Source organism: Furipterus horrens, unplaced genomic scaffold, assembly GCF_987537825.1.
Source record: "Furipterus horrens unplaced genomic scaffold, mFurHor1.1.pri manual_scaffold_6, whole genome shotgun sequence".
In the NCBI taxonomy this organism is placed as follows: Eukaryota; Metazoa; Chordata; class Mammalia; order Chiroptera; family Furipteridae; genus Furipterus; species Furipterus horrens.
In genome coordinates this window covers 55,035,806-55,048,608 of record NW_028327176.1, presented here as the reverse complement: position 1 = coordinate 55,048,608, position 12,803 = coordinate 55,035,806, and the positions used below count along the sequence as shown (strand labels likewise).

Below are 12,803 nucleotides of genomic sequence, written 5' to 3'. Positions count from 1 at the left end.
TTTTCATCTAAGCTTTTAATTTTGTGCTCTTCCTCTTCTCCTTCTGGCACCCCTATGATTTGGATGTTGGCATGTTTAAAGTTGTCCCAGCGGTTCCTAAGCCTCTCCTCACTTTTTTCCATTCCTGTTTCTTCATTCTGTATTGGTTGACTGTTTATTTATTTCTTCCTTATGTTCCAAATCATTGATTTGAACCCCAGTTTCCTTCCCTTCACCATTGGTTTTATATGGATTTTCCTTCATTTCACTTAGCATAGGCTTCACTTCCTCCCTTATGCATTTGCCATACTCAAGCATATCTGTCAAGCCTGTGAGCATCTTTATCACCAGTGTTTTGAACACTGCATCTGTTAGGTCGGCTATCTCCTCATCACTTAGTTCTCCCACTGGAACCTTGATCTGTTCCCTCTTTGGGGCCGTACTTCTCTGTCTCCTCATCTTGATAGGCTCATGTGTTTGTTTGCCTCTGTGTCTTAGGTAGAGCTGTTGCTCCTATTATGTAAGGGGCGAAGCCTTAGGTACTTGTCAATACAGGGCGACCCAGTTCACCATGTTATGCTGCTGTATGTTGGGGATTGGTCTGAGAGGGAACAATGCTGCTTACTCAGCACTCACCCTTTTTCCAGGCACTTCTCTCACTTCCATATGGGACTGGTCTCCCTCTAGCTGTTGCCCTGGCCATCGTTCCCAGAGTGGGTGGGTCTGTGGACATCCTAGGACCGTGGGGGCCTTGAAACAAGTGGACTCTTCTGAGAGGCTGGCAGTTTCTCCCTCTGCCCCAATTCCCACTGGTTTTCATAGTCAGAAGCAATGAGGCTTTATTTTCCCCAGCTCTGGAGCCGTGAGCTGTGCGGTCTGGTCTGGTGCTGGAAGTGCTCCCCAGGTGTCCCTCCTAGTTTTTAAAACATGAGACCATGTTTTCTGCTGACCTGCTGATGCGTCGCTGCTGCCACCACCACACTGCGTCCTCTCTGCCCCTGCTCTGCCCCTGCTCTCCCCCTCCTACCTGTCTGGATGAGTAGTTATTTCTTTGTTTGTTGGACTTCCATGCAGCTTGATTTTCTGGAACTTGTGGTTGTTTTTAGTTTTGAGGTAGTGGTATTCCTTCTTAGTTGTGGAGGGAGATGCAGCGTGTCTGTCTCGGCTTCCATCTAGGCCAGAAGTCACAGTTAACACAGTCTTGATCTTGCTGTGACTTTGCCGCTCCTTCTTGAGGCATGGAGAACCAGGCGACTTCAATTGGAATGCCTTGACCTTTGTTTCCAGGTCATAGCCATAGACCCATGATTCTTCTCTGTTATGACCCTCTTGAGGAAAGCTGGTTCATTGTTAGCAGCTTGAACCAAGTCAATAGCAACTGCAGCATGGCGTTCCTTCTGCTCTGGTAGCAGGAGCTGCAGAAAGAATTTTACTATGATACATTTCATGCCAAGATCCTACATCAAAATCTTGGACACAGTAGTTTTTGGAATCCCCATATCAGCTTCTAGTTCTCTTGCTGTCAGTCGCTGATCTTTGTTGATTGCAGCCTGTACACATTCAACATTCTCAGGTGTTCTGCTTGTTGCAAACCTTCCAAAACATGGATCACTTTCAAGAGATTCTCAACCACTTTTGAAGCACTTGTACCACACTTCCATTTGCACTGCACTCATTGTATCAACTGAAAGCCATTTGAGTCATCCAAATAGTTTCCACGGAAGAATGTGCCAACTTAATGCAGATTTGTTGCTCTACGTGCTTACAGTCATTTTGAATATGATGGCCACACAGTACACATGCTCATTCAACAATGTCTACTGCCCCCACTGACTAGTATGAGAAGTCGTTATTGTTCTCACATGTGCATCCCATTCCATCGATGTTGTACAAACCATTCTTGTTATAGTAACAATGGCTGGACTTTTTTTCCGGACAAACCTTGTACTTAAAATAATTGAAATGAAAAAATAATTGAAATAAAATTAGTTCTGTGCATAAGCCTTGACATTACCAAAGCCTTTCGTGATTATCCTTAATGATGTGTAGTTATACTGCTCACTTTTGGGTGGTGTGTAATAGTTTTCTAATTTAAGTAGTAATGGAAACTCCTTTCTGCTGCAGTTCTTGGTTCAAGTGTTGTAACTTTTCCAAGCAGTAGACTGTATTTCTGTATTAATTGATGCACCTTGTAAAAATAAATGAGCTATTTTAATAGGGTAAAAAGTCAGATATGGGGAGATGTTCATTATTACTCTGGCCATCTTGGAAAAAGATGGATCCCATAGCTCCAAATGCTCTGATATTGTCTTTGCATTTAATCACAACAGGATTTGAAAAATCCCGCCTATGTTCTTTTACAATAATAGTGGAAAATGTAATATTTTGTTTAACCACCAAATAATCTGTCCAACACACTCAAAGAGAATCTGGAGGCTTTGTTAGAAATAAATTATATTTATTCAAGGGACTTGGTGCAATCAGAACACAGCTAGGCAAAAACCTAGAGGTGTTCCAAGGAAGAAAGGAAGGTCAAAACAGTACATTTTAAAGAATTACAGCCCTGCATTCTTCTTTTCTAAAGGTTTTTGTTTTATTTTGTTCTGTTTTAGAGAGAGGGAAAGGGAGGGAGAAAGAGAGGGAGAGAAACATCAATGTGCAAGAGAAACATCAATCAGTTGCCTCATGCATATGCCCCATCTGGGGACCTGTGCCCTGACTGGGAATTGAACTGGAACCCATGACCTTACAGTTTGCAGGATGACACCCAACCCACTGAGCCACACCAGTCAGGGAAAGTCCTGCATTCTTAGTCATAGGATTGTTTCAGGATGGTTATCAGATAGATGTCAGGCAGTCAGGATGATGGATGCCAGGTGGTCCAGAAGATGGGTGTCATGAGGTCTGATCACACCCAGTAATCTGGATAATGGATGTCAGGTTGATGTAATACCGGTTATTCAGGGGGTTATCAGGTGGCCTGGAAACATGGGTCCTTCAGAGGTAATCAGAGGGTTCTCTGCAGGTTCATATGTACCTACAGGTATTGCCACAGAACTGGAAAGTTAAAAAAATCTAAGTTCCCAGCCTAGTTAGAACAAGAATAGAGTCTTTCCTCATGCCTCAACCTTCATAATATTAATAAATTTAGCAGCTTAGTTAATGACTCCATTTTATATATTCCCTGTCTTCGCTCTTTCCGCAATCTATTTGATATATTTTATAGCAAAGAAGACGCATTTAAATTTCCTCTGATTGGAAGATTTAGGATTCTGATTTGACTATATGAAGGTATATACCTTTTTAAAAAAAAACAGGCTTTCAGAGGAAGTGAACAAATTTATACATGTTTCTTCCAAGAATGATTCCACCCAAGACTGCTCCTTGAAATGAGATATTCAGAATACCTTTGAGGCAAAACTTCCCCATCACAATCCAACAATATCTTGTTCAAGTTTCTTTTATCTTAATCAAGCAAAATAAAATAATTACTAGTTTAAGAAATATATGCTTCAAAATTGCTAGTTTAGTGATTAAAGCATTATCACTAGCTGACACCAGTATTAAATACTAGATTGATTTTTGGTCAAAGAAGACATAATTTATATAACCAGTTCAAGAAAAGTATACAGTAATTTCATCCAGATCTGACATCTTATGTTTAATCCCTGCAGTTATTTTTGATCAAGAAATATATCTATAAAGCTTGTTTACTCCTGGCTGGTGTGGCTCAGGATTGAGCGCTGGCCTGTGAACGATTCCCAGTTAGAGCATATGCCTGGGTTGTGGGTCAGGTCCCACTGATGTTTCTTTCACACATTGATGTTTCTTTCTCCCTCTTTCTACCTCCCTTCCTCTCTCTGAAAATAAATAAATAAAATCTTTTAAAAAAGTTTTTTTTAAAGCTTGTTTAACTTTTTGCAACTGTACATTTGCCTATGTCTTCCAGATTAGGCATAGCTGAGTACCAGGATCATAGAGAATTTAGTCTGGAGAGCTGTCTACACAAGACCATTCTTTAGTTGAAATCTTTAATTCTTGCCCCCTGATGCTACAAATTTTAGAGGGTGCTAACTGGATCCAGTTGCTAGTGTTTCCTTTAAAGTTTCTATATCAGTTATTAATTATATCTGTCTTTGTACCAATGTCTCCAGTAGAGTTCTGTTCTAGGGCTTCTCAAATTTTAATGTCTAAAAAAAGTCACCTGGAATGTTGTTAACAGAAGATACTGATTCAGAATGTCTAGAAGGGATCCAAAATTCTGCATTTTTAATGGGATCACAGGTGATGCCAGTGATGCTGGACCAAAGACCATACATGGAGTAGCAAGGAATGAAATCTCAATCTCTCTCTCTTTCTCTCCCACCCTCTCTCCCTTTCTCCCACCTTCCCTCCCTCTCAGGGGATGATTGTAATGACTTAGATACAGTGATGCTTATTTTTAGAGGACCGGTAGTTATCTTCAGTCCTTCTACTGCCAATTTGCAAATCATTCGTTATCTTGCCAAATGAGGGCACTGGGGGATGAAGCATGCATGTGTCTGATGAGCAGCTTACATGACTTACACAGTCAGTTTCCCAGTCCATCCCAAACTCTGAAGTTTTGTTTTGTTTGCTTTGGCTTGCACTTTGCCACAGCTCCTTAGAACTGTGGATTTCTACATTCTGCCTCAGAGGAACCCCTGACCATGTATGTCTAAAGCTCCCCTTCTGAACCCCATGTTGTTCTCATGATCTCAACTTCAAATTCTTTTCTTTTTAATTTTTTTTATTGCAGTTCTATTACACTTGTCCCAACTTTCCCCCCATTGCTCCCCACTGCCCCACCCCCCAGTCTTAAATTCTATAGGAAGGCCATGATGTCCTTATGTTTGGGACTGTGATTATTGTTGAGTGCTTTAACAGGTGGTATAAAGCTGGCACTTAGAAGCACCTTTTTGCCACTTTACTGTGTCATAAGTACTGGAAAAGGGTCTTTCCCTGGAGATCCAAGGAAGATATTTGCCAGTTAATCTAGAATTCTAGATCACAGACCGACCCATCATGAGTGAGAACATGATGTCACAGTCCTCTGGGATTTGCTGGCAAAGTTGCCTGAGCCTGCAAATAACAGGACTGGAGACAATCTCCTACGCTTGATAATCAGTCACTAGTAACCACAATTATCGAAGACTTAGCTCAGTTCTCCAGTTTGATGCAGTTTTCAACACTCATTAGAGCAAAGGGAAGTTATAAGCCATCTTACATTTGTGCTATTACAGACTATAGCTGTCCTTTATTTAAGATTTTATTTCTCTCTCAATTGGTCCCACTTTGAGAATGATTAGGACAGTGTTGTTCACTTACATGTTTACCTTGTTTTGTGATTAGGCAACAACCTCATTAAGCATGTACACATGGAATGATGCCATAGCCCCATATTTCCTTTCCTTCAGTTCCAATGTATTAGACTGAGACTTACAGCACATGGGTCCAACCATGCTTTCATGTTTAAAAGTGAACACAGCCCAATTTATGTTAAAAGAGATGATGGCTGTTTGGTTAAATTTATTGGCATTCTGAAATGGTGTCTAATGGGCACAGTACTTTGGTTCTCCCACGTGTTCCAATACGACAACCCTGGGAGTGAGGCAGAGCAACTTGGTTCATCATGGCAAGCCGCAGGTGCAGAGAAAGAGAAAGAGAAAGAGAAAGAGAAAGAGAAAGAGAAAGAGAAGTAGAACCCCAGCTTATACAGACAGTGGAGAAATACCTCAAAAAGGCTTCTAGAGAGTCATAATGATGATTGTAGAGCATATCAAGAATATGATCCTGTTTTTGAACTATCTACCTGTGAGCATGGTAAGGAAAGATACCCACCAAACCACTGGAGATTAGTGGTAGGTGGCATATACATTCTGTTTTGTTTCTTCTTTATTTTTATATGATCATGCGTGATGCATAAGTTTTGTTCATCAGCAGGTGCTCCCTACTGATGTATTTATAGGTCAGCTCACTAAAGGTACCTAGCTCCCTACAAGCTGAGCAACACAGCTTCGGGGACCCTCAGCCGGGAATGGAGGTGGGAAGGGACAGGCAGGAAGAAGCAGGGGGCTTTCTATGGAGCTTTCCCATATTCCAGAAGCTATGTCTTCACACCACATGGCTTCTGCAGGGCCTGAAGCAGGGGAACAGGCTGGGCAAGCAGCTGTACGCTGGCCTGGCTACCCTAGGTAGAGAAGGTGGCAGAAGAGCCCCAGAGACCATCTCCCTTCCCACTGCCTCCAGACCTGTCCCCGACGCTTAGTTCCTCCAAACATCCAGCTCCTTCACCACTTCGGGAGAGTCAGCGCAGGCCAGGCTGCCTTTGTAACTTGGGCAGACATTCTCATACAGAACAGGGCAGCCACCAGCTTGCCACGGGCAGGGGTTCTGTCCAAAGCTCTACTTCCTCTCTCATTTCAGTACATTCCCATGCCAGTGCTGTACGGAGTCTTCCTCTACATGGGCATGGCCTCCCTGAATGGCATTCAGGTAAGTCCCTCCCTATGGGGTCAGCACTCCAAGACTGGGTCCAGGTCACCAAGACCCCAAGTGTTCACTTTCCCAGTTCAATGAAACAATAATAGTAATAACAAGATGACCATTTACCACTTGCCAAGTAAAATAACTATGCCAGGCACCTTAGAGGTGTTATATAATTAAATCTGTACACGTAGGTCCTCTGTTACCAATTTTATAGATGAGGAAACTGAGGCTCAGAATTCAAAACTCAGATCGGGCTGGATCCAAGGAGCATTTCACTCCATCCCTGACTTCTCTAAGGCACCTCTGACAGAAGAAAACATTTTATTTCGTTCTTTATACACCATGAAACACCAGGATGTTTTCGGTTATTGGTGTTTCAATTAAGTTGCATTTTGATTGTGGACAGTGCTCACTTGCCACCAGCTCCAGGGCTGTAGCCCTCACCCAGGGCCAAGCTCCCTTTGGAAAGATCTCCTGCTGTATGTCGCCCTATACCTGCAGTTCTCTTTCTGTGTGTCCTTAACGCCTGACCAGGTGCTCCTCTCTAGAGGCCCCACTGCACCAACCCTTCCCCCACATCTCAAGTCCCCAGCAGGGCCACCCAGGTCCCCACTGCTGGCTGAGCCTTGTGCTGTCCTCCCCAGTTCTGGGAGCGCTGCAAGCTCTTCCTGATGCCAGCCAAGCACCAGCCCGACCATGCCTTCCTGCGGCACGTGCCACTGCGCCGGATCCACCTCTTCACCCTGGTGCAGATACTCTGCCTGGCAGTGCTCTGGATCCTCAAGTCCACAGTGGCTGCCATCATCTTCCCAGTCATGGTATGGTGGGGCCAGCTTCCCCTCCCATTGCATGAATTTGGCCTGGGTGGGCGTCCATGGGGAGGTCCACCCTCACTTTCTCCTCCCAAATGGCCTTTCTCATCAGCCATGCACAGAACAAGACTGCGGTTGTTAGTCCAGGCCCGACGGGATGGGACAGGATGGGGGAAGTGGCAAGGAGGGAAGGGGAAGAAGGTATGTGACCCGGCAGTGGCAAGTCACACTCCCACCTCCACCCAGCCAGATGACAGAGCTCAGCAAGAATGCAAAAGCCACCCAACATCCTCCACTCTGGGGCAGGATGGAGACACTAGGCAAATACAAGGAAACTAAGGTCCCCACATCTTGAAACTCAATACAAACCCTTTCACCATTCAAACTAAGTGAATCTGAAAAGATACATCAGGGTTGGGGTTAGGGGCTGGGAAGAACTAGAATCAGAGATCAAGAACTCCAAAGTCCCATGTCATTAACATGATATTTGGGGAAAGTACATGAGTGTTCTGTGACTATTCTAGCAAATTTTATTATATAAGTTTAAAAGTATTCTGAAATAAAAAGTAGAAAGAAAAGCCAAAAACATATTGCTCCTGGCTCCTAAATAACCCTACCAGAGGGAAGAGGCCCCAGGCCCCAGCTGGGGGTCCTGGAGCCAGTGAACTAACACTCAGGGAAAGCCCTGAGGGGCCCCAAAACCGGCAGGCCTGGAATTGGGGTCAAAGTGAGGACACTGAGGTAGGGTTTGAAATGTGCCCTCCTGGGAGGGCTCTCTGTGATTTTTGACCCGGGCTTCTCGTTAGGGTCCTCAGCACCCAGCAGTGTGTGCATTGTATTAACAGCCTGACAGGTGATTTGAAGCAAGGCCAACTTTGAGGAGCACTGATTTAAAGAATAACTGTAGTTCTCCACCTATGGTCTCCACCTGGCTCCCCACCTCAGCCATCGCAGGCTCTGTCTCTGTGGGTCACCGGTAGGCATTGTCACTCAACTGAGGAAAACCAGACAGGATCCAAGGTGAGCAGGAAGTGAATAATGGTTTGTGGGAGCTTTGAGATGGCTCCAAAGAAAAAGTCATTGAACATAGCTGAGGGAGAAAAAACTGTGCCCAGGTTTGGGAACTTGAGCCTAAGGTTTTCTCTGAACTCTCACTGCAGATCCTGGGCCTCATCATCGTCCGAAGGCTGCTGGACCTCATCTTCTCCCAACACGATCTGGCCTGGATTGACAATATCCTCCCAGAGAAAAAGGAGACAGATAAGACGAAAAAGACAAGAAAAGGGGCCCATGAGGACAGTGATGAGAAGGTGGGGAGGATGTGAGGCCTGGGCCAAAGTGGGAGACCAAGAGACCCTCCCTCCACTGCTGCTGGGGCCAGTGGTGGGGTGGCTTCTCGGGTGGCCTGCAGAGATCCAGTCCAGGATAAGTTGAGGCTTCTGCTTACCTTGGTCTGGGGTGCTGAGATCTTATCTGTTTGCGTGACTGTCCGCAGGGTGGGCCAGAGTAAAAGAGCACCCCACGCAGGGAAATGTTGGTTGGCCAAGCCCACTATTACCCATTCCTATGGGCTCCTGGGGCCATTATCAACAGCAGTGCAGTCCCTTGAGGGAACAGGGCCGAGCCTGGCTCCATCATGGAGGTTATAAAGACTGACCTCCAAAGAATGGAGCAGGCTCAGGGGAGGGGTTTCAGGGGAGCTCACTAGCATACTGAGCTCCTGAGCAGATGGTAGGACTGGGGACAAGGTTTACTTGGTCCTGCCCCTAGGGTATCAGGGAGAAAGGCTGGGGAAGATGGACGTGTCCTCAGTGAAAGGAGGGTGGCTAATTCCCCAGATGCCTGAAACCACTTGGTTGCCCTGACTACTCCCTTTTCCCATGTTTCCTCCTCACCCCAATCCCCAAAAACTCAGGGAGTCAATAGGCAAAAAGCCAGTCCAGAACTTATAGTTAAGTCACAAAATGTTAGGGAGCAAGATTGTCTAGTTCAAGTGTTCATTACACATGATGAAACTGTCCCCCAAAAGGGAAGTGATTCACCCAAGATGGACATACAGCTCAATGTCTTAGAGGGAATTAAGAAAACCATTCCTGATTTTGAATCTCATCATTTCCAATACACTAAGCTGCCCATGATATCTTCTAATACTGTGCCTGGCTCCCATTCTCCCAATTAAGACTTAAAACCACATCCCTACATCACCCTTGAATTGTTCTCCCAGTGATGTTGCCTTCTGCAAAGCAAAACTGTTTTGGGCGAATGCTTGCTGACTCACTGGTGGTCATTAAACCAATTTTCTGATGATAGTGAGAAACCCAAACTCACCCGGTCCTTAATTATTATCCTCTTCCAGGAAAGGAAGAGGCCCATCATTCAATGTTTTTCATTGATGGTTTAGTTTAGATGATTTGCAAAGATAGGTTCTGAGAACAAAGAAACCAAGAGTCTAAGTGCCTTTTAAAGACAAATACTTATTCTTTCATTGATTCGTTCAGTAAATATTTGAGTGGCTTCCACGTGCCTGCAACTTATTCCAGAGTTGGGGAAAAAAATATCTCTGGATTGTATGATATATTCAATGAAAAAATGGGGTTCAATTTACACAAATTTATTTTATACATTTCCTAACACAGCTATAATGTGAGGTTCACTCCCAAGTGACTGGTTACCATGACAGTTGAAACTGTTCTGAGCAATGTTCCCAGGAGTCCTATCCTGACCAGGACAACAAACTACCATGCAATGCCCCCTCCATGGGCTCAAGAGTATTGGCAGCACCCTCTTTCTGTTTAGTCTGGATGTGAAGATGGTAGTCTGAACACTGTGGATGTATGTATTTTCCATATTGGCAAGAAAGCCAAAGCTCTTTTATTGGTGGTGTTCATCAGCTTTTCCCACTATTTCTCTCCAGCCCCAGTTCCCTCCTCCCTCAGTTATAAAGATTCCCATGGAAAGTGTCCAAACAGATCCCCAAAATGGTATCCACTGCATTGCCAGTAAGTAAAACACATGGTGTCTCTCCCTTTCTCACTACTAACCTTCCCCCTCTTCCTCAAGGAATTTTCATCTTTAATTCAGGGGATCTAATGGTCTTAGCTGCTAAAGGACCACTGTGCTAGGCAGAGCTCAAACAAATCTGGGCCATGAGAATTGGGACTCCAACCAAATGAAAACCTCAAACCAACTTGTGATCCACCTTCACTTTAGGCAAAACCTCTCATTCCTTCTTTTCTTCTGGTGCTCCCAGATGCCTGTGGCACCACCTGGCCCTCTCTTGCATTGTTTCAGACCACACTGATCTGAACATGACCCGCTGTCCCCTGTTTCCCAGTGACTGTTGAGATGATTGAGAGCTCAAATCCAAGCTGAGTTGTCCTTTAGAGAAATGGGTAGATTGCATTTGGGTTATCACTTAAGACTTAGAAGGTCCCAGTAGCTGTGCTGTGATTTTGTACAAATCACAAGCATCTTTCACCTGCTGAAAAGGAGGCTGCCTGGGATGGATGAGGTGTTGCCTATGGAGATCCTGGGGGATTCTGTTGCTGCCTTTCCCCACTCCCAACCTCAGCTCCCTATGGGTAGACAGTCTTGTCATGGAGACAACACAGCCTGAGATCTCAGCCTGAGTCCAGACCCTGTTGACCCTAAGATAGTCACCACTTGCCTCAAAAGACCCAGATTAGGGATCCTGTCAGGCCCCTCAGGGGCCCTTGAAGGGCCTCCCATCACTCTCCATCAGAGATACCTCTTCGAGTTTCTAATTTCTCTTCTCTCCTTCCTATTTGCATAATTCTATGACCCTTTCTCACTCTTCCCTGGCCCTCTCCACACCTCCCACCCACCTAACCTGGCTGAGCCTTCCAGGTGAAGGAATAAGTAAATCACTTGTCCTTGTGAGGGCCCTGTATTTCTCTTGTGTCATGTTGGCCATGGGGCTGGAGAATAGAAACGAGAAAAAATGGGTGAGGGAAGCATTGGAAAAAGAGGATATCCTCCAGTGTAGTCCTCAAACCTGCTCCACATCTGACATTTAAATTTTCCTGCCAGGAAAAAGATCTTCCAGTTGGAGTTACTCATTCTGATTCTTCCTTCAGTGACTCAGAACTTGATCACAGGTAACAGCCATAAAGTATACTTCTTGGGTGTTAGGTAACTAAATAACAGCGGGAAGGTTGAGGGACGAGGACCTCCCAGACTAGCCAGTGTCTCAGTAAAAGGCCTTTGTGGTCCACCGTGGACAGACAGGCTGATATGCCTGATTATTTGGTGTCTAGTAACGAATTTGTCCTCTTACTGACATAAAAACATAATGACAACACAAAAAGGAATTCAACCTTAGAAAAGGAAATTATTATATTAGGTAAAATGCAAAGTAAAAGTAAATACTGAAAAATAGAAAACAATGTAGAGGAAAAATAGATATGACTTAAGTATAGTTGAAAGCCAGGATAAAGGAACAAGATCTTAAGGGTCAAAACATCAGGTAATCTAATGCTCTGTGGAATAAAATAACAGCATGGTTAATTACCAAACCACAGGTCAGAAAAGGTATCAAGGAAAGTTAACTAAATATCAAAGGCTAGGTGGAGATAATAACAGTCCAGAAAGGATTCAAGACGTGGTTTCCAAGAGTCCCCTGCCAGTAGTGTGATTCCTACCTGTTCTAAATGGGAAGCCGCCTGTAAAGAAAGTGGGACTACTTGACGGTTGAAAACCAGGTGGGCTCAAAATGAAAAAGCAAGTCAGAGGCAAGAAAGGTGGCCTCAGTTATTACGAGGGAAGATGGTAGGGGCAGTCCTCTTACACTGTGTCCTAAACTGGGCAGAAATCACTCCGTACTGGGTCAAACAGCAAAGGCACAGGCTATCCAAAGTCCAGAGGCAGATAAACTTCAACTTACATAGCACTCTCTTAAGAGATTTCAGGAAATATGTACAGATCTTCTGAGTTATAAGTCAGAGCTGTTATCATGTACCAGGATGAGAAGAAACTTATCAACAATACGAGCCTCCGAAGCAGTGGGCCCAAGGCTGCTCTAGCCCAGGAGCGTCAATGTCCGAGTTACATCTCTGCCTGCCTTCTCATGCCACCTCCCCAGCTAAGGCTCGGACACCCTCAGTCACTGACCTTCATATATAAATGTGTTAAGAGAAAAAGCAGCCTGTCTATCCTCATTTATTTTCATTTTAAAATAGCCTACACTAAATTAAATCTCTAATTGCACCAATTTCAGACAGTGGAGAGAGAATTTGGACTAAGATAGGGCATCTCAAAAACTTTGTTAAATGATATAAAGCATGGGACAAGGTCAGAGAAGTAGCAAGTTTGGTAACTGGCAGTGGCATCTCCCAGCTACACTGGTGTTTTACCAAATCTGTGAAAGCAGATGGAAGCAGAGACCACTAAGTAGCAGGATTCCATTTCAGTGAAGAAAAAGGCTCAGCAACATGATCTAATTTAACAAAGGTTAGCATCATGATCTCCCTGGCAGGATGTTTAGTC

At 44.4% G+C, this 12,803-nt stretch overlaps 1 protein-coding gene across 1 annotated transcript in view; it reads left to right on the top strand.

The window, feature by feature from the left end:
* The window catches only part of SLC4A5 (solute carrier family 4 member 5), a 78,970-nt gene that overhangs the window by 63,676 nt on the left and 2,491 nt on the right, over positions 1-12,803 (top strand). Inside the window, exons 20-23 of the mRNA XM_090281535.1 lie at positions 6,424-6,492; positions 7,131-7,304; positions 8,459-8,608; positions 11,349-11,416. Coding sequence (XP_090137661.1) covers positions 6,424-6,492; positions 7,131-7,304; positions 8,459-8,608; positions 11,349-11,416 — 461 coding nt within the window. The remainder of the gene's footprint in view (positions 1-6,423; positions 6,493-7,130; positions 7,305-8,458; positions 8,609-11,348; positions 11,417-12,803) is intronic.